Genomic DNA, 19,543 nt, shown 5'->3' on the forward strand with positions numbered 1-19,543 from the left:
GTTTCGATACAATTTAGTTGACTATCGATAGTTAGAACAGCTGACCAAGAAATCAACAACAAATCTGATTTCACAAAATGTTAACTAGCTAAATCCCACAATTTGTATGTAAAAAGAAAAACAAATACTAATGGCGGGTAAGCAATTAATCCAAACACCATTGGCTCTTCAATTACAAAGTTTTGCCTTTGGACAGACGATCCAAACAAGCCCTCAACCTCGACGAAAGCGGATAAAACGCCGCTGTTTCCACCTGCCAAGCCTGGCAAACGGATAGACTACGGCACAAATGATACACTGGAGCTTCTGGAGCGCATACCCAGCCAAGTGGTGGATCTCAAGCTGGACGATGTGCTAACCGCTGTTAAGGAGGTGGACAACCTCTGCGACTATTCGCGCTGCAAGACCAAAACGAGTCTGATGGGCCAGGACTGTCCGCACTGCAAGAAGCGGTTCTGCTTCAAGCATGGTCTGCCCGAGGTCCATGGCTGTGGGGAGGACATCAAGCGGGAAGAGCGCAAGAAATTTATGCACCCCAAACCATTGAAGACAGTGCGTCACGAGGAGGATGTCAAAAATGCCAAAAAGCGACTGGATGCCAAGTTGAAGGATATGCAAGTTGGGCGCATGCAGAAGACGCCTGGCGGGGGCTCCAAAAAGAAAGGAAAATAGTCTCTCAATTTATAGTTGTCCCCCATCACACAATACACACATACACTTGCACTTTGACAGCTGATGAAATCAGCTGTTCTCGCGTTCTCAAATCTTGCAGTTCATGAAAATATGATTAAAATACAGCCTAGACATTTAATAAACCTGAAAAACGTTCGCTTTAATCTACTGTCTGCCCGGAATTTGCACTATGTTCAGGGACAGTCGCCAGAGCCGAAAATACGAGAATATTTCTACTACATTGATCATGAGGGAATGGTAAGTTGCACCAAGCATTAGTTGGCGTTTAATTACTAATAATGGAATGTGTGCCCTTCAGCTCTTCTTGGACGATGCTAGGATGAAGAACTTTACCAGTTGCTTCAAGGAGAAGGATTTCCTCAAGTTTTTCTTTACTCGCCTACGTCTGAACAAAACGCAGCGATACCTCAGCGACTTCCCCTACATCTCTCTCTGCGGACGCGAACGCAACTTTATACGATGCGACGACACGCCGCTCGTATTCACTGAACAATTGAAGAAGGTAGACGGCGGCGAGGAAGTTCTGAGCTATGCCCATGCAGGCCAAGTTCTAACATTGCCCTTTGAACCGCATCAATTGTATATGGATCCCAAGAATGGACGGGTTTATCATCCAGCCACGCCACAAGTGGGTGGCATTGGCCTCGTTCGCTCCAAACTGGCCATTGAACTTAGCCAACACTTTGAGTTTCCAGCCGGAGACGCGTCTCCGACACATTTCAAATGGCACGGCGAGCGATTGAAGCTGGAGAATGATTGGGTTACCGGAACTCAACGGTTTCCCATGAGCGAGGAGTGTCAGTAGCTGAATAGTGTAACATTAAACTTTAATGGAATATAATTGAGACAACATTTGAACTACTATATGTACAGATTACCTTTACTCAATGCTCAACGGCTTGAATTCGCCCTCCTTCACCCAAGAGAGGCCGGTGGCAGCGCCGCCATTCGCCTGTTGAAGGCTGGAGTCCGTCTGGTTACACCTGCCCGCTTTGATTCGCTCCAAGACCGGCCCATGCACATCTGGTTGAAACTTTTCAAATGCTATATAATGCGGATCCTCCGTAGGTTGTGGGTCATAGATGTGCTCCTTGCTCTCCTTGATGTTCTCCAGGACGCGGGCAGCAAACTCCTCACGGTTGTTTAGCAGCAGGTCGGCGGCCTCGGGATTCTTTAGTTTGTCAATTTCAATGCCTCGCATGCTGTCCAAGGGGTCCGAAAATATCGCCTGCATGTACTTGAAGAGCTGCCAGAGGTGATCTTCGCCACATCGCCACTCTGGAAAGGCATGACTAATGTCCAGGCTGTTGGTGTACGGGCACACATGGGGATGCAGGATATTTTGCTGAAAAATTACAGTCTAAAAGGGAAAGATTAGTAAAAGCTATCTGCCTGCACAGTTGGCAGCATTTACTGGAAGACTTTTATCATCCGGGAAACGTTCGGGCAGCAGCAGAGAGAACCGAAATACGCTTTCTGCGTAGAAGCCCTGGCGTCCAAAGAAGACACCAAACCATTCTGAAAAGAAGTGGAATATTGAAGTGAAGTGTTCATATTTATGCATGTAGCAATACTAACGCAAGGAATTGGCTAAACTGGGTATTGTATATATGCCACCCAGCTTCTCCGACTCAATCATTTTGCTGGAAATGGAAATGATTAGCAGAGACTCGAAGGACAAAACAGAGGCGCTTACTATTCAGCCAGGATTTTGTACTCCTGATTGATCAGGATCTTATCTTCCTTTTTGATTGCATCCAAGTCGAGTGTCATCGTGATACGAATATGTTTTAAGACTATTAAAAACTATTAACTATTAAAAATAAACAAGAGCGCAGTAGTGTGACCGCGGATTTATCAGCAAAATATACCGCAAGACCCAAAGTATACCAAAATATACATTCTCATCTGCTTAAATCACTTTACTTAATTTTGATGTTCTGTTTAATATTACTAGCTAGTTAGGATTCTCAGCGCTAAACATATAGTTTTATCCGATTCATTAATCAATTCTCTATAAGATAGGTTAGTTTTCATGACTTTTTTTGTATTGAATTGCTTGCAAAATAAGGTTAAAACTGAAAAGGTTAATGGATATGGAATGTTACGTATTTGACCACTTGTGGCTTGTCAAGCGGTATGAGGCATTGTATATTTTATTTTCTTTAATTAATATTGAAATTTCGTTTGCCAAGCTGCTCCTAAACATTAATATAATAAGATCTTCGCGAAAAGAGCTGCCACAAGAATTAGTGGTATTCCCTAAAGTGATTTAAAGTTTGGTTAGAAAAGTCTAAATCAGACTTAAATCAGCTGCTAGGTTGATACTAAACAAACGCAAAGTGCCTTGCGAGATAAGCCCCCCTCTCTTGATCGAAGAGAACACCCGAAATTTTGTGAACTTTAAATCTTAGCAGAGCAGCAACCAAGAAAGATAAATTTCAGTCGAATTTCAAACTTGAAGGATCAGCCAAGGACACTTGCCTTTTGTTAATTAAAATGCTCAACTAATCCCCATTTAATTTAACTTTCCCAGCGGCAAAATCATCAAGTAAGTAATTACAAAGCAGTGCGGGTGGAGGTTGTGGTGGGGAGTCACCTGAGGAGGAGCCTATGCCTATGCCTATGCCGATGTCAATTAAGTGTGGGCTACCCACACAGCATTCGCATACAGATTTATATTCATAAGCCAAGGCATGGCCGGAATCTTGTGGCATTTATAATTGAATTCCAGCGTAGACTTCCAGTCAAAGCTACCACAATGTGACCCACCTGCCCTGTCCAACTGGACATTATAGTAATGAAGCCAGCCACAGTCAATTTCAATAACGCAATCAAATAACGTGCAGTTTCAAAACCACAAAAGCCCAACGAGAAGAGAAGAGAAGAGGAAGCAAATGCCCTTCACAAAGCCATGGCCAATAGACGAACCCGAGTGTCCGAGTGTCCGAGTGTCGAGGCAATCGTTTTGGGCATTCCCGGCACGTAGTTCCAATGTCCATCCATGGCTGCGGTACTTCTTAGAGAAAAGGAAGCTCCCGATAATGGCCTAGCCGGGCCGAGCCGCATGCATATTTCAGTAATTTGCGCTACCTTTAGCACCAACGCCATTCGTGTCCCATTCCAGTCATTTCCGGTCTACATATTTCATGAGGGCGGGCGGCCAAAACTTTGCGGATGCAGCAATTTAAAGGAAAAAAGGAACCACTCAAAATGTAATCGAAATGTGTAAGACGCACGCCGCACTCCCCCCACGCACCAGAATACTCATCGCACTTTGATGTGTGTGTGTGTGTGTTTTTGTTTGCATCTGTATTCATGACCCTCCTGCTGGCTCCGCTGACGCTTGAAGTAGTCATTTTGATTTTCAATTTCAACGCCATTTGCGCTCCACTGGCATCGAGAGTCATTTGCATTATTCTACAGCCAATGGAGCCCAAATGCGCAGATCAGATCAGTTCCACAAAGAACTCTTAAGAGTTGTGCGCTTGATCCTGTGCTAACTTACGCGACAATTTGTGCACATTTATTGAATGGGGAAATTTAAAAACGGTTTCATTTGAGACACAATTTGGTGCAGAGATGCCAACGTTTTGTTATGCCATAAGTTCGAGTATATGCCAATAAAAATGGAAGGCGCTCTTGTCGTTTTTTGTTGCTGTTTTGGCCTTGCCCGGCCAAGTCTGTCTGACTTTGTGTATTTTTATGTGATTTCTCGAGCCATCTTCTATCGGTGGGGGGCATACGGAGCGTGCTCTCATGTGAGATTGAATGGCAAATGGGGAAAATGTTATGCCATTTATTTAGAGTATTCCAGCAAGTCCCAGTCCCAGTCCCAGTCGCAGTCCCAGTCCCAGTCCATTTGCAATTGTGCAATTTACTCAATGAAATGTAAATGCGAATCAATTGTAGTTTTATTTGCAGTAAAATCATTTCATTTGCATATTGCTCTGTGTGTGACTCTGACTCTTCTTACTTCCATTTGGCATCAAATTTAGCTAGTTAGTTCGTTAGTCAGTTCGCTAGTTGCAGCCACTAAAAGAGTTGAGTGGAGCGGGCGAAAAACATCAAAAGGCACTTTGTGGAGTGGCAAACTTTTGGCGGTTCGCACCTGAGAGCAGATGTACCAAACAAATACATACATGAGCTGTACGTGAGGTCTGCCACTCGGCTTACAGCGACGAAATGATATGCCAAACTACACGACAGAACACAGCAGAGCCCACGGAATTCAAGGGGGCCGTTGGGGTGTGGCGCTGCAGGCAGGCAGGCGTCAACGGCGACATCGACATTATCGTGGCGCAGGTTGTAGCTGTAGCTAATGCTTGTCACGTCTCCTTCAACATTTGACAAGGCAAATTCGCGCAAAAGTACAAAAAAAAGGAGAATAAAGAGAAAAGAATTCGGCACGTTGTCTGGCTCTGGCTCTGGCTCTGACTTTGTTTTTGTGTGTTGTCGACGAAGAAAATGATTTTCACAGGTGAATTGGAAAGCGCGTAATGTTGTAATGTTTGACTTGCCAGCAGGCACGTGCCCCATCCACCGACACTGACTGCAAATATCGCGTAGTGTATTCCCGCCAGTGTGCCGCCAGTACCCCATCGAAGAGCCAACGCTGCGTATGTGTGTTCCAAATGCGAGGCGCCACTTTTGCAAATTGGATGAGAATCTTTGGCTTTTCAGCAGCCCAATTCGTTTGGCGTTTTGTTTGCCACCTTCACCTTTTTGGCTGCTTTGTTTCTGCGCCTCTTGTGTGTGTGTGCATCAGCCTGGAAATTGACATATCTTGGCCATGTCATGTTAGAGTGCCTGGTGCCTGGTGCCTGGGTTGCATTTCTTCAAACACATGCAAAATATGCGGCCGCCCCTCACTCATTCATCATGGCACGCCTGGCGCTGTCACACGAGCGAGAGAGCAACAAATTTTTAAGGCAAAAGGATTTACGGCCAACAACTACACACAAAAAGGACAACACGAGGACAGGACAGGACAGGAGACAAGCAAGTTTCGAGCTTACTTCGTGTTCTTGCTAGAGATTTTTTTTGTAAACTTTTCAGTTTGCCTCGCCAGCCGGCACTCCCTCAAGAAACAAATTCAAACAAATCGAAGAGCTGTGCTCTGTGGCTGAAGAACTCTCCTTTTGGCAGGGGCAGCGGCAGGAGCTGAGGCTCACCTTGGCGCCCATCAAAGCCAATCTGAGCCAACATGTGTTACAGCGTCCGACGAGTGCCCAAACTCTACTAACTCTTCTATTGCCCCAAGCTGAAGCAAACTTTAAGTGGACTGGCGGATTCATCTTGCTCGGGTTAAAGCTGCTGCTGCTGGTGCTGCTGTCATTGAGGTTCATTGAACCAAATGCCAAAGCGGAGCACATTTCCGCATGTCCCTGTCTGAGTCGCAGTCGAAGTTGGAGTCACTGCACCGAGGTCGTTCTCTGGCTGCAAAGAAACTCTGCTGAGTGGCTGGCCTGCAGACGTGTCCTGCCTTTGAGAAATGTGCACATAATTATGGTGCCTGCTGCTGCTGCTTTGAATGCTTTGAATCTAAAGCGTTGACAGATGCAAAGGGAAATGGGTAATGGGTAATGGGTAATGGGAAATGGGAGACTCACACTTGAGAAAGTGTCTTTAAAGCGTTGCTGTGACCTGCTTAAAGCCTCTATGCTCGCATCAGCTCTTAATTAATGTTGCATAATTAACACAGCAAGGAGAAGCGCCCAAGGAAGTGGTTGGGGCAAAAAGGTAGCGAAACAAAGTTCAGGAAAAAGCAAAGCCAAACAAAACAACAACTTTTCTAAGCATTTGCAAAACATAAAGCATACAAATTCTCACATCTCCCCGGCCAGGGGACCCGCAGAATATGGCAGGAAAGAAAAATTGCGGCTGGCTCCCAAAGGGGAGCCAAGCCACAGCCAAGAGCCAACAGCCAACACAGCCTTTTGGCCACCTTTGACTTGGGGAACGCCCTCAAATTGGCGCCAAGTTTTAATTATTCCATCATATTTATAAACTTTTGTACTTGCCACGCAGACTCATTATGTGCGTCATCCACAAACACCATGCCCCGTACCGGCTATAACTATAAGGCAAGGCAAGTGCCTGCTTGTTGTTTCCCCACACAATAATGCCTGGCGACAATGGCGGCAAGGACAATGACGACGTCTGGGCAGGCACCGTCTCAGCGCCAGCCACAAGGAGGCGCAAGGCGTTACTCCATAAAAATGAACAACAGCTTTTTATTGTCGAACAATGAAGGCGAAAGCAGCTCTAAACAGAGCAGGGCACAGACCTAAAGTTCGACCTTTCCTTTAACTCACGATCCTGCTTGCTGTTTGCTGCTTGCTGTCGTTGTCCTTGTCTCTTTGCTGCTGAGCATTTAATGAGGCTGTCCCATTATTGTTCAATTGTGCTTGGCCTGCACACGGAAGGAAAAGCCCGGCACGATGACAGCTCTCTAATTAATCGATTTATACATGAAGACTCGTTGCAGTAAATGTTTGCAGTAAACTCAATTTTATGAATACTAAAGCCAAAAACCCTAAAGCTAAGAACAGAGAGAGAAAGACCGAACAGCCGCCTCTGATTGGAAATTAAATCGTGATTGGGAAACCATCAACGATTAATCCGCCTTGGATCCTTCCTTTAAGAAGCCCCAGGCAGCTGGATCATTCGCTATTTTCCGCTTTGCTGGCACTGCCTGGCCCTGCCTAGGGCCACAATTAATTGAAGGGGACAAAAAGCAGCCATTTCGCTGATGAAACTAATAACATGTCAACCGAGTTACGCACCAAAGCACACGAAGGAAGGCCTCTCTCTCTCTCTCTCTCTCTCTCTCTCTTTGCTCAACATCTCCACCACTCAAAGGCTAAACGAGGCTCAACGCTGACACTCAAAGCTGACAAGTTAAGCCTGTCGCACATGGCGATTAGGCGGGGAAAGCGCAGCCACACCGCTGCGAGAGTTGATACGAAAAGGGTGTGTGTGCAGGGACTGCAATGCGACTGTCCTCCGCTCGCACTAGATTAGCACTTTGTTGCAGTTTGGAAAGAGGGTAGGGCAGGGTAGGGGAAGGGCTGAAATCTGGACGACAGAGTGGTGGAACCTCTGTGGAGAGTGTGTGTGTGTCACGTTAAGAGCTTCGTTAGCCCGGCGGCAATCGCTAGACCCAGAAACGGCAGACAGCAGCCATACTGCAAACCCATACGAAATATTGAATCGCAATGCAGCAGCAGGAGGTGCAGCAGTAGCTACACCCTGAATGCGCATAGTTAGAGTGATAAACTGCTTTGGCACGGAAATGGCCCTGGAAATGGCAATGATGTCGAGTGTGCCAGTGTGCCAGTGTGCATAAAAAGGCCAATTAGAGGACGGCAGAGATGCACGTTTTGCGCCACACACTTGCAGAAATCGGCAGCGAGTTGTCTTCCAATTCAATTCTACTTCTGTTTGAGTGCCTTTTGGTTTTCTGGCAGTGCCCTATGGTCGCAGGCGACTGACAAATGCTAGATTTACGACCATATCTAACTTTTTTGCACACACACACAGCCATTCGGCTGTGGATGTTTATATTTTAGGTTTCGGCCTAGAGAATTTATGGCTGCAACACAAAAACTTGAAATGAACTTTTGGGCGGGTGCTTGGGGTAGCTACGAGGTGGAGAGGAAATTAAATAAGTTACATATTCCTGCAGCTGCCTCTCGCTCTCTCTCTCTCTTTGGCATAATCAAGAAGTTTTAAATGCATCATAAAAATAAAAAATAATAAAAATAAAATCTTTCTTTTTTTTTGGCCATGTTTTGGGTCAATTTGAAAACTTGTTGGATACGATGTGAGTGGATTTGTGTGCTGGGGCTTCTGTTTAGGACAAATCTAGAGGCGACAGCCTCTGGAGCATACAAAGATTTATGACGTTCCCGGCTTCAATATCAACAGGAGGCAGAACGAACGAACACCTGGCTTAATGTGTTTGCTTTGATCTTCCCAGCCCAGGCCCTGCCAGTCAAAGTCAGTCAATGAACCAGGCGTGTCCTTGGCTCCTGAACTTGAGCGTATCCTAAGAGTGTGTCTATCTGGCTTCTGCATTAAACATTATTTAGACAGACACAATGACAGGCAGGCAGCGGGCTGGCAGGCACCCCAAAATCCGTAACGGAATGCCGTTACATAAATAATCAGGACAAATGCTCTTAGCCGCCGCCTGCCCGGCTGTGTGTCACTTTTATTGACAGTTCTCTGTGTGCTTTATGCGCAATTTTATGAACTTCTGCTTGCAGGGCACACAAATTTCAATTACCGCCCCCATGCCGGTGCCCCACTTGTAATATAATTAATGCCCCCCCCACCATGCCATCGATGAGGACGTTTCAATTCAATTACGAAAATCATTTCATGCGAGCAGGCGAATGCTTAATATTCATTTTGCCCTTAAACACAAAACTCTGCAGAGCTTCGAGAGGGGCGAAAAGTGTTGCCTACATCCCAGGGCCATGTGTGTGTGTGTGTGTGTGAGCGAGCCTGTCAAGTGTGCTTGGCGCTGTCAATTACACACATCCTTCCAACTGATTGCCTCGACTCTGGCTCTCTGATGCTGGGCGCTGGCGCTGCATCCTTTGTTGGCTGGAGGACTTCAGGTTTTGAGCCCGTAATCAAATTAGACTGCACTTATTGCTCCTAAAATATGTCAGAACATGGCCCACTTGCCAGGCTGCCACTTGCAGGATGACAGCTGCCATTGTTGCGGCTCGCTCGCTTTCACTTTATCTAATTAGGCAAGCGCTCAATGCGTGCCACAATACTTTCTCACCACAGTCCCTCTGGAGGCCACAACCAACAGCAAAATGAAATCAGTTGGGGCTTTCAGACTGAACTCTTTGTCGCTGCTCCCCGATCCTCGAACTTTACGATCCAATCAAGTGGAGCACATCAAAATAAATGCTGCCCAGGCAAAAGATGAAGTACTAGTTGAGGCTTTCGTCTGACCATAAAAAACCCGAGCAATAAAATTACAAAAAAAACAAGCCGAGGCAGATGACTGTCACGGGCTAATGGCTTAGCCCTCGAAAGGGTGTGTGAAATGGCCAACGAAACGACAACAGACATAAGCGTCTTATTAGATGCTCACACACATGGCACAGGACTCGCATTAACAGCTTCATTAAGGGCCACAGAGTACGCTCTGGGCAACCCACGCCTCCTGTCGCTGTCGAACCCTGGGCCAAAACTCTGCTAAGCCCAACATTAATTTTGTGGGCCTTTGGCAACAGGCAATAAATCTTCAGCAAAAACAGCCAAACAGAGCTGACAGCTGGATGGGCGGGCTGGGGGCAGCTGCAGCTACAGTCAACATTTATGGCCTTCAGTCCTGAATTGTGCTGAAATCAATGCATAGCAATGCATCGGTTCGTTGCTGCACAGGTTGAAAATTAATTAGTATCCGACGGCCACAACAGGCATTCGATGTGCAAAACAAAAGTTACAGCAGACTTTCAAGCTCTCTTTTGCTGTAGAAAACAATGCTGCTGGGCAGCAGCAGCAGCAGCAGCAACACAAGATGGGCAGCCAGGATTAAAACATTCATTGAATACTAATATTATTATCAGCCATGCTGGCAGGCAGATGGGCAACCCTTGTGTGCCACACTGCGTATGGGTTTCAGTTGTAATTTGATTAGGTTGCCTTTGTTCTCTAACGTTTCTCTCTGCTGTCACTCCCCTGCGTATACTTAATATCCGCAGCAGACAAGAAGCTGCTGCCAGGCACCATTATTTGTTCATTATTCAACTGTTGTCAGTGGAGAAGATCTAAGCCACAGTGCGAGTAAACACACACAGCATTGGGGCATCGGCATACCCGTTGGCTGGTTGCGGTTGACGGCTCGCATTCTGTGGGCGGGCACGTCCCTCTGCCCATTAGACGCAATCATTTTCTTTAAATTTGTCGATTTAATTGAGCACCCCAAAGGCTAACCACAAGAAGTAATTGCATGTGTGGGAGCCCTTAAAGCCCGACTAATGGATCCAGCCGATGCCTGTTTAAATAACGAGCTTTAAATGGCGTGACAGAAACGTTTTCAAACGCAATTAGATGTGTGTCGGCTGCATGCTTTTGTTGCATACTTTGCGGCGTGGTGGCCCCGAGCCATGAAATGTTTAGCATACAGTCACAGCCACAGCCACTCTCTCTTGGCACAATTGCAGTCAGCAGCTCTACTGCTAATAGCCAGGCTAAGCAGCAACTCCATTCAAGCTGTTGCTGAAGCCTGGACCAAATTGATGCGCCATTATTAGACAAATGCCTGACAAGCGCGACTCAATTAGTGCGCCATAAACTGTCATACAAAGAGACACGGACACGCCCCTCCAGCCTGCACAAGCCACACACCAGCTTGCTGTGACAGTCAGTCCTCTGGGGGTCCTCGTTAAAGTCAATTGCAGGATAGAGACGATGAGGGACAATGCCATTCCGTCTGCCTGCCCGTGGATAATCAAGCGCTTTTAATGATTGCATGTTCTGCTCGGGGGAAATTGCATTTTCCGCCATTGATTGCAGCAGCAGCAGTCAGCGAATCAGAAAACAATTCAATATTACAATTTTCATAAATATTCTGCCAGCCATAACCGAACCGATTGCCACCGATTGCGGGGCACGTTTAGAGCGGATTTTATATTTCAATTTGTGACGCAGCCACAGTCCACTCCACTCCAGTCCAGTCCAGACTGATTTGGCCCATTAATTAACAATTCCATTATTGCAGATGTGCGAAAATTGGGCTTTAATTAAATTGCTTGTAATGCCATAATTATACCAGGCACACACGCACACGCACACGCACTCCGAGGCGGCCCACTCTGCTCAATGTAATTAATGAGTTTTTAGTTAAAAATACATTTTTGCCTGCCAACAATGACTCGAGAGCCTCAGCATGTGGGTGGCATATTGAAATTGAAATACAATTAAGTACACGCACACAGCGAGAGAGTTTTAGGATCCCTTCGAACCCCAGGGCACGAGCCTCGGGCTGTTCGACTTTTCAAGTCTTCCATTTATGCAAATGTCTATGACGCGTTCCATGTGTGTGCCGTCCGTGCGTTTCGAGCGTGTGTGGAGCTATGTGAGCCTCATCAATTTGCCATTGAAATATCCCCTTTTAATACCCGGTACTTGAAGAGTACAATGTCCGTCTGTCCGTTCGCACTTATCTTTTCAGTTTTGTGCGAGAAGCCCCAGAGTGCGGACTGTGGACAGACGGCCGATGATGAGATGTAGGGAAATCCAAGCTCTCCGTGAGTTAGCCGTGCTTTTACCTTCATCTTTTTGGCAGTTTTGTCAGATTTGCAATGCTCGATACTCTGATATGTGCGGAGCAGGATGGATTGATCGATCATGCGAGGAGGATGACACCCTGACGTGAGCTTCATAACACTCAACTTTACGCTCAACTCTAACTTACTTCAGTTCAAAACTTTCCTTTTCCTTGGCGAAAGGCCAAAGGAGTTGTATTGGTAAGTGGAAAAGGAACAATCATACATGGAACAGTCTTTACTTGGGGCTTACTCACCTATTTTCCAGCTCAAAAGTTTGCCTGCCGCTGTTCGATCCCAAGAATGGGATTACACTGCGCATCGAGGGGAACATTCGAGTGAAGCTTGTGAGACGAAAGCGCCAATAAAATACAACTTAAAGTCTTTAATTTATGCAAATGCTTCGAGTGTGTGTAAGCCCCATCAATTGGCCAGAAAAGACACTGCCAAAGGCACTGACAAATGTCGCAGAATAGTCAGAGGAAGCGACAAATGTGTGTAGGGAAGCGGAGCATTGAAAATACTCTGCCTGTTGTGTCGTTAAGGCTAGAGTTGGCACAAACACTCAAGCTTAGAGCACACATAAATACAAGACTCGTGTGCCTATCCGCTGTCGCCAAATCCCCAGCCAAAGACATTGAGTGTAATTACAAATTGAACTTGAGACTGAGACTGAAGACGGGAGGCAGCGTCTGTGCATGACTTTTCAACTGAAATGCGAGTTCTCTGGAGAGGCTGTTCTGTGTGTGTGTGTAGTGAGGGTTTGGGGTGTTCGAAGTCCATCAATATTGTGTATCTGTGTCCCACGCATGGCTAGCTGCAAATGATTAATCAAACAGATAACAACAGAGATAACAAAGCTGCAAAGAGAGAGAGAGAGAGAGAGACACCGCGATAAAGGGGTAAAGTAACGTAAAGTAAAGCTCGGCGCTTATCTTATCAACCATTTGAAATGCCTTACTACGATACGCAAAATGAATGCCAGTGACTAACACGAAAGGTAGGCAATTGATTGGGTTAACCGAGCGAAGCTTTTGCCTGCCCTGCAGATAAGATATGGAAGCGAAGTGGAAGCAGCCAGACCATTCATCGAACTGGAGCATTCAGTTTACCAAGAACCTTCATCATGGGAAGAAATACGTGTAAAAGCAGAGCCGGAGTGAGCTTCCTGCTGCTGCTGCTGCTGCTGGTGGCTTTGGGGTCCAGCAGTGTCGGAGCGGACGCCGATGAGGTGGATCGCTTCTGCTATCCAGACTCCAAGCGGGACACGCGGCACTCGTGCGAGTGCAACAATGTGAGTGCCGCGCCCTGGGGCATGCGAGCGCTGCGCATCGATTGCAGCTACAAGGAGTACCGCACGGCGGAGCTCTCGGAGCTGCTGCCCCTCTACATAGACACGCTGGATCTGTCGTGGAATGCGCTGGACAGGGCGCCAGTCTTCAGCAGCGACAGCCTGCACCAGCTCAATCTGATGCACAACAACATCAGCCAGCTGAGCGGCAACAACTTTGCGAAGCTCGTCAGCCTGCGGGAGCTGTACCTCAGCTGGAACAGCATTTCGCAGGTGGAGCCGCAGACCTTTGCGGGTCTGCCCCATCTGCAGGTGCTCGATCTGGCGCACAACAATCTGCGCTCGCTGCCGGGCCAGCTGCTGGCTCCGCTGCTGGTGCTCAGCTCGCTGGACCTCTCCTGGAACCGCAGACTCAACGAGACGGCGCAGCTGCAGGCGGCAGATCTGTACAGCGATCTGGGCATCAACTGGCAGCTGAACACACTCCGCCTGGATGCCTGCAGCCTGCGGGAGCTGCGCCTGCCCGCTGGGGCTCCACTGAAGGAGCTCTCGCTGCGGCGCAATCTCTTCCGGCGTGTGCCTGCCCAGCTGCCGCTGACGCTGCTCCAGTTCGACATCAGCGACAATCTGCTGGAGCGCCTGCTGCCCGAGGACACGGCTAACCTCACGCAAGTCCGCCAGCTGTTTGTGGAGGACATGTCCCTGCTGGAGGGCGTGGCCGCCAATGCGCTGGCACGCCTCGAGCTGCTGGAGTCGCTCAGCTTCCAGAACAGCCGACACATGAACCACTTCGACGGCGACGCCTTCGGGGCCCTGCCAAAGGCAGGCTCGTCCTTTCCCACGCTCCGTTCGCTGTCCTTTCGTGGCACCATTTTGCGCTCTCTTAACGCCTCGCTGTCGCCGGTTTTTGGACAACTTGCCGAGCTGGATCTCAACGGTCTGCCGCTTCACTGCGACTGCGAGCTGGTCTGGCTGAAGCGGCTGCCCGTCGAGACTGGCGGACGCTGCTTCAAGCCGTCCCGCATCCGCGGCATGCTCGTCACCTCGGCCCGCCACGAGGCCTTCAGCTGCGACACCTGGCCCCGCTGGGCCTACGGCCTGGTGGTGCTCACCCTCATCGCCCTCTGCGCCGTCGGCATCTACCTGATTGTGATGGGTCTGCGGCCACATCGAGGCGTCACCATGCGCAGAAAGGTGGGTGCTGGCAGTCCCTATGCGCGCGTCACCATCGAACCCAATCGACAGGAGAATCTGAGTTAGACCACCAGTTTTGTATGCATTTCCAACCCATAAACAATTGAATATTTAAGTGTATGAAAGTGAGGAATCACTTCTGTTTGGGGTTGGGACTTTGAACGAGAGTCAGCCATAGATTAAATCATTCTGGCTGGTGGCAAAACGATCCACGGCATTCACGTCGTAGGGCTCCTCGAGGCCGCACAGATGGGGAAAGCGGGGATTGGGGCCCGTTTGGCAGCCGGCAGCCGCTTGGTGGCCGCTGGCATAGGGCGGCTCGTGGTAGACACTCTCGCGGGCGAAATTGCAGACGATGAACTGCTGCAGCCAGCGCAGGCGAGGCTGCCGCAACACGCCACAGCCCATGTGGGTGGCACGCTCCTGCACGAGCTGCCGGAAGCTGGCGGTGGCTCCGCGGAGATCGTCCGGCACCAGGCCCTCTGTGGCCCGCTTGTACTCCTTGAACCAATTGTAGATCTTGTGGCCGATCAGCTGGCGATCGCTGAAGCGATACGCACTGAAGATGACGTGGCCCACGATCTGGCCGACGTGCTTGAAGCGCCTGGTGTTGCGGCACTTGTCCGTGTCCAGAGTGCACTGCCTGACCGCCAGCTCGGCGAGCGTCGCCAGTTCGGGGTCCCACTGGATGCTGGCCATGCGGTCGGCGGCCGCAAAGTGGCGGAATGTGCCCGAGGCCACACGATTCCGATAGAGATTCACTTGGCGCACAATAAACTCCTGCAGCTCGGCACTCAGCGGCAGCAGTCGGGCCTCGCGCCTGCACTGCGCGCCCAAGCTCTGGGGGGAGGAAAAACCAGCAGATAAGGATACGGGTTAAGGCATGAGCTGAGGCTGCTCCCTACGCCATTATTGTTGCAGGCCACGTGCTCGAGTGCTGAGCCCGAGCACCAGTGCTGCTGGCAGTAGTCCCAGCCATGACAGCCGGAGAACGGGCACAAAAGGACGACCAAAAGGATGTGCGACACACGAGACATGCTGATGCTGTCGGACTGATGTGCGGCGGCAGTTGCAGTCGCAATTTGTTTGTTTGCGCGACACGCCGACGGCTGGCAAATGGCGATTTGCATGGCCCGCAAGCGGATGGGAAGCGAAACCTGTCACAGCGGCCATCAGTAGACATGGCAGTGGACAGGCGGCTGCACCTTTGGCTCTGCATTTGGCTGTGTCTCCGCCTCCGCTGCTGCCTGTGCGAGCAGCAGGAGTTCGACTTTTGCGCGCAGGGCGCCTGCTTCGAGGGCACTGGACCACACCTGGCCTGCACACACTCGCGGGTAAGTGGGAGTCGACGGGGGGCTTCGACTTGAGGCGAGCCCTGCTGAAACCTTGTCAGACATTCGACAGCGCAGCGTGTCCTGCGGGCGCACAGCTGCTGCGGATTGACAACTCGCTGGCGCGCTACATCGTCAGGGAGCACAATGTGGCGAGGAATCAGGTGGCGCGTGGCACGTTCCACAAGCTGCCGGCAGCGCAGCGCATGCTGACGGTGCACTGGGACGAGCGACTCGCCTGGCTGGCGGAGCTCAGTGTGATGAAGTGCCTGCTGCAGCGGCACAGCTGCATTCGCTCGCCATCCTACCAGTTGCCCGGGCAGAACGAGGCCTACAACAAGTTCCGCGGCGATCAGGATCCCCTCAAGATCCTGCGCTCGCAGCTGAAGGCGTGGCAGGACGAGTACATCTATGTGGATCTGACCACCATTCTGGGTGGCAATAATCTAACCAAGTGAGCTGTCTGTCTGCCGCCAGTCAATCTCTTTCAATCGCTTTCATCTGCTTGCTGCTCCTCCAGGCAGGACGTGGGACACTATCTGCAGATGATCACCGCCTCCGTCGAGGGCATAGGCTGTGCCATGGCGCTGTACACAAAGGACAAGTGGACGTACCATCTGACAAAGTGCGTCTACAGCTGCTACCACGACTGTCTGCCCATCTATCCCACGGGACACCTGCCCGGCGAGTTGTGCCGCTTTGGCATCAATCAGGCCTACCGGGCTCTGTGCTCCGACAAGGAGCGTCTCATGTGCGACGAGTCCGACTGCTGTGATCTCACGGATCCAAAGAGCGCGCCACTGGATGAAGCGCACGACAGCCAGAATATAGCCGCTCGTTACAGGAACTTTGCCATGCCAGGCAAGCCCCTGGGCCGATCCCGAAGGGCTGCCTACAAGGAGGTGTTGCAAAAAAGGACCAAAGCTGGTCTAAAAACACGAAAGAGAACCGCGAAACATTAGCTTCAAGCTGAATACAAACGATTTGCACAATTCGTCACATACAAAATGGAATTCGATGTGGCCGCAAGTGGCAGCTTTTCCCCGAGATTTCTGCTTCCTGCCATTTAGTTGCTTTGCGAATATGAAGCGCTGGGGTTCCATGCTGTGGTACGCAGCCGCTTTGCTGCTTCTGGTCCAGGTCTGTGCCAAGAAGATGCCAAAATACTGCAAGCGGATGAAGCGGCCGAGCAAGACCAGGACGGACTACTGCAGCGTGGCCTCCTGTGCGGGCCAGGCCAATATTGGCTGCAAAAATGAAATGGTAAGTCGCCCACAGGCACCAGGATCGGATCCCAGCTGATGCTCTTTGTTTTTGGCAGAAATTCATAACTGGCTGCGTGGGCAACATGTTCAATATATCCGCCGCGACGCGTAACTTCATTGTGCGGCAACACAACACATACCGCAACATTGTGGCCAGGGGCAAGCTGCACGATCTGCCGCCCTCCGGCCGCATGCTCAAGATGCAGTGGCACGAGGAGCTGGCCGAGCTGGCACGCTTCGCCGCGTATCGCTGCTCCATTGGCAAGGTGTATCGATGCTTTGCCACCATGGAGTACGCGGGTGCCGGCTACAACATGGCGTACAACAAGTTTCCCGGCGAGCAGGACTACCTGAAGATTGTGCGGGCACAGCTGAAGACCTGGTACGAGCAGTACCAGTACTCGAATGCCAAGAGCATAGTGACGGGCAAGGCACCCGGCGGGTGAGCGCAATGCATTTGCATCCACCGATTGGGATACTGATTCGTTGGATATTTTTTTGCAGCCAGGAGATTGGACACTTTCTGCAGATTGTCTCGGGCCTAAGCGATCGCATTGGGTGTGCCATTTTCAGATCGAGGCACTTTGGCTTCAACTATCAGGCGCTGATCTGTGCCTACAGCTGCTCCAAGCCGACCAAGGTGCCCGTCTACAAGCTGTCCCGCATTCCGGCCGAACACTGCACCTGCGGCTCCGATCACAATCACAAGAATCTGTGCAGCGCCTTCGAGCGGGTCCCCAGCTGCGAGGCAGAGCCCCCCAAGGACCTAGCCCATGACATGACAGTCATGGGCCTGGACTACGAAAGCACCTGGAATTTAGACAAGAAGGCTCTCAATACGTCCAACCCGGTGCAGAATGTCGCCAATTTTATTGAGGGACAGGCCACGTAATGCTTTAACGAGCATTTTCACGCATCAATTGTGCAAATAAACGCCTGAAACGTAGTCTCCTCCACAGTTTGTTGTAGTCACCTCCCAGCTTAGAGACAATGCAGTTCGCATTTGTCGCACATCGAATGGATTTATGCCGCACTCTGTTGCGGCTTCAATTCAATTAAAATCCGTCAACGTGGCTGTGCCACATTCGCGGACAAATGCAATTTATGGCACTGGGGGGAAGCCAGCCGATATTAATAATAATAATAAAGTGTATAATAGTCGCTGTCATAGATACTCGACCGTGGATTGGGTGGAGGGAGAGAGTTGCCAAGAGATTTACGAGCTTGCCCAGGGGCATTCGCATAAATAAATATTTATTCCCACTGACAAGGGGACAAATTATTAGACCTGACCGCGACTGGCAGCCGGCTGGCAATTAAATGCCACATCGAATGAGAGGCAAACTCGTGGCTCGCGAATTAATTAAATGCCCCCTCGGACATCTCCGTTCAGTTACCTGTTAAAAGTAGACTATTAAAAGTTTTCAGCGTATTGCAAGTAGAAAGTTTCACTTGCTATTTGAACCATGAACGCAGCAGAAGGCAATGGGTTAAAGCCGAGACGAATATTATCTGATGTAGATGTGAAATTGAGCCCCACACAAAGGGCACACACTAATGTGTCGTAGAACTGCAAGTTGTCAGAAAATTATTGACAAGTAATTTGCATTTCATTACGACAATCTATCAATGACGACGGCAAGTCCCGTCTAGGCGCCGTCATCAGCGACACTTTTGCATATTAATTCTGAAGCGTTTTCACACTACGAGTGGTGTGGCTGTGTGGCGGAGTGGGGGTACGGCACTGGGCTCTCACCGCGCTTGCGCGCTGGTTGCGTGTGCCACTGGCCCAGTGCCACGAGTTGCATGCACCAGCAGCAGCTCGGAGTTCGTTTCGGAGTCCGAAACTCAGAGCTGTGGCAGGCCAGACAGCATCCCAGTGCTGTGGCATGTGGCAGTTGTATCAAGTGCGGCGAGGACAGTGCACGTGCGCGGGCGCTTCATTTTGTGGATGCAAAAATATTACGTATACGTCGTGTGAGACATTCATTGAGTGGGGCAAACGGTTCGTTGTGTCTGTGTGTGTGTGTGTGTGTGTGTCTCGTTAATTGTGCGCTTGACTCTTGACACTGAATGCGAATTATAAACGGCCTAAGCCGCTTACAATATCCCCCCCTCCCCAGTGGTTGGCTGTTGCTCCTGATTCTCCTTTTGCTGCTGCTTTTGCTCGTTCTCGTTCATCAATAAATTATTATGTCCTAATACCAATTGACAGCAATGGGAGCTTTGGGGAAGCATGAATAAAATATCAAAAGCATTTTGTACCCCCCCCCCCTTTGCTTCCACTTCAAAACATTGCTCCCCTCGCAGCCAATCCCCTCTCTCCCCATCGCTTGCGTACAATCCAGTTATAATCAGCGAATGAGCTCCCCAGGCGTGTGTGAGTGTGTGTATCGCATCCCTGTTTGCATTTATTAAATATTCAGCGTTTATACGCATTCGTGCGCCAAACAAAAAGAATAAGAACAA

At 49.6% G+C, this 19,543-nt stretch overlaps 7 protein-coding genes across 7 annotated transcripts; 5 read left to right on the forward strand and 2 right to left on the reverse strand.

Annotated features, from left to right (window-relative positions):
• Positions 1-58: 58 nt before the first annotated feature.
• Positions 59-836, forward strand: LOC117581785 (DNA-binding protein SMUBP-2). Its single transcript, XM_034269217.1, has 2 exons — positions 59-137; positions 197-836. The coding sequence occupies exons 1-2, from the start codon at positions 131-133 to the stop codon at positions 670-672; spliced, it is 483 nt and encodes a 160-aa protein (XP_034125108.1). The 5' UTR covers positions 59-130; the 3' UTR covers positions 673-836.
• Positions 705-1,557, forward strand: LOC117581777 (UPF0598 protein CG30010). Its single transcript, XM_034269204.1, has 2 exons — positions 705-930; positions 992-1,557. Exons 1-2 carry the CDS (start codon positions 736-738, stop codon positions 1,496-1,498), a joined length of 702 nt encoding a protein of 233 aa, XP_034125095.1. The 5' UTR covers positions 705-735; the 3' UTR covers positions 1,499-1,557.
• On the reverse strand, positions 1,504-2,534 carry LOC117581773 (protein crossbronx). Its single transcript, XM_034269192.1, has 4 exons — positions 2,390-2,534; positions 2,272-2,336; positions 2,108-2,211; positions 1,504-2,053 (listed from the first exon to the last, which is right to left on the reverse strand). The coding sequence occupies exons 1-4, from the start codon at positions 2,464-2,466 to the stop codon at positions 1,574-1,576; spliced, it is 726 nt and encodes a 241-aa protein (XP_034125083.1). The 5' UTR covers positions 2,467-2,534; the 3' UTR covers positions 1,504-1,573.
• Positions 2,535-13,101: 10,567 nt separating this feature from the next.
• Positions 13,102-14,598, forward strand: LOC117590876 (toll-like receptor 9). The gene has a single exon (XM_034283901.1). It carries the CDS (start codon positions 13,120-13,122, stop codon positions 14,542-14,544), a length of 1,425 nt encoding a protein of 474 aa, XP_034139792.1. The 5' UTR covers positions 13,102-13,119; the 3' UTR covers positions 14,545-14,598.
• LOC117590882 (antigen 5 like allergen Cul n 1) lies at positions 14,589-15,530 on the reverse strand. The gene is made up of 2 exons (XM_034283914.1): positions 15,384-15,530; positions 14,589-15,318 (listed from the first exon to the last, which is right to left on the reverse strand). Exons 1-2 carry the CDS (start codon positions 15,513-15,515, stop codon positions 14,647-14,649), a joined length of 804 nt encoding a protein of 267 aa, XP_034139805.1. The 5' UTR covers positions 15,516-15,530; the 3' UTR covers positions 14,589-14,646.
• A 129-nt stretch (positions 15,531-15,659) lies between these two features.
• On the forward strand, positions 15,660-16,786 carry LOC117591913 (antigen 5 like allergen Cul n 1-like). The gene is made up of 3 exons (XM_034285303.1): positions 15,660-15,812; positions 15,872-16,263; positions 16,330-16,786. The coding sequence occupies exons 1-3, from the start codon at positions 15,660-15,662 to the stop codon at positions 16,769-16,771; spliced, it is 987 nt and encodes a 328-aa protein (XP_034141194.1). The 3' UTR covers positions 16,772-16,786.
• A 91-nt stretch (positions 16,787-16,877) lies between these two features.
• Positions 16,878-18,020, forward strand: LOC117591912 (antigen 5 like allergen Cul n 1-like). Its single transcript, XM_034285302.1, has 3 exons — positions 16,878-17,072; positions 17,131-17,516; positions 17,579-18,020. The coding sequence occupies exons 1-3, from the start codon at positions 16,893-16,895 to the stop codon at positions 17,964-17,966; spliced, it is 954 nt and encodes a 317-aa protein (XP_034141193.1). The 5' UTR covers positions 16,878-16,892; the 3' UTR covers positions 17,967-18,020.
• The last annotated feature ends 1,523 nt before the right edge of the window (positions 18,021-19,543 follow it).

This window comes from Drosophila guanche, unplaced genomic scaffold (assembly GCF_900245975.1).
Source record: "Drosophila guanche unplaced genomic scaffold, DGUA_6, whole genome shotgun sequence".
Lineage (NCBI taxonomy): Eukaryota > Metazoa > Arthropoda > Insecta > Diptera > Drosophilidae > Drosophila > Drosophila guanche.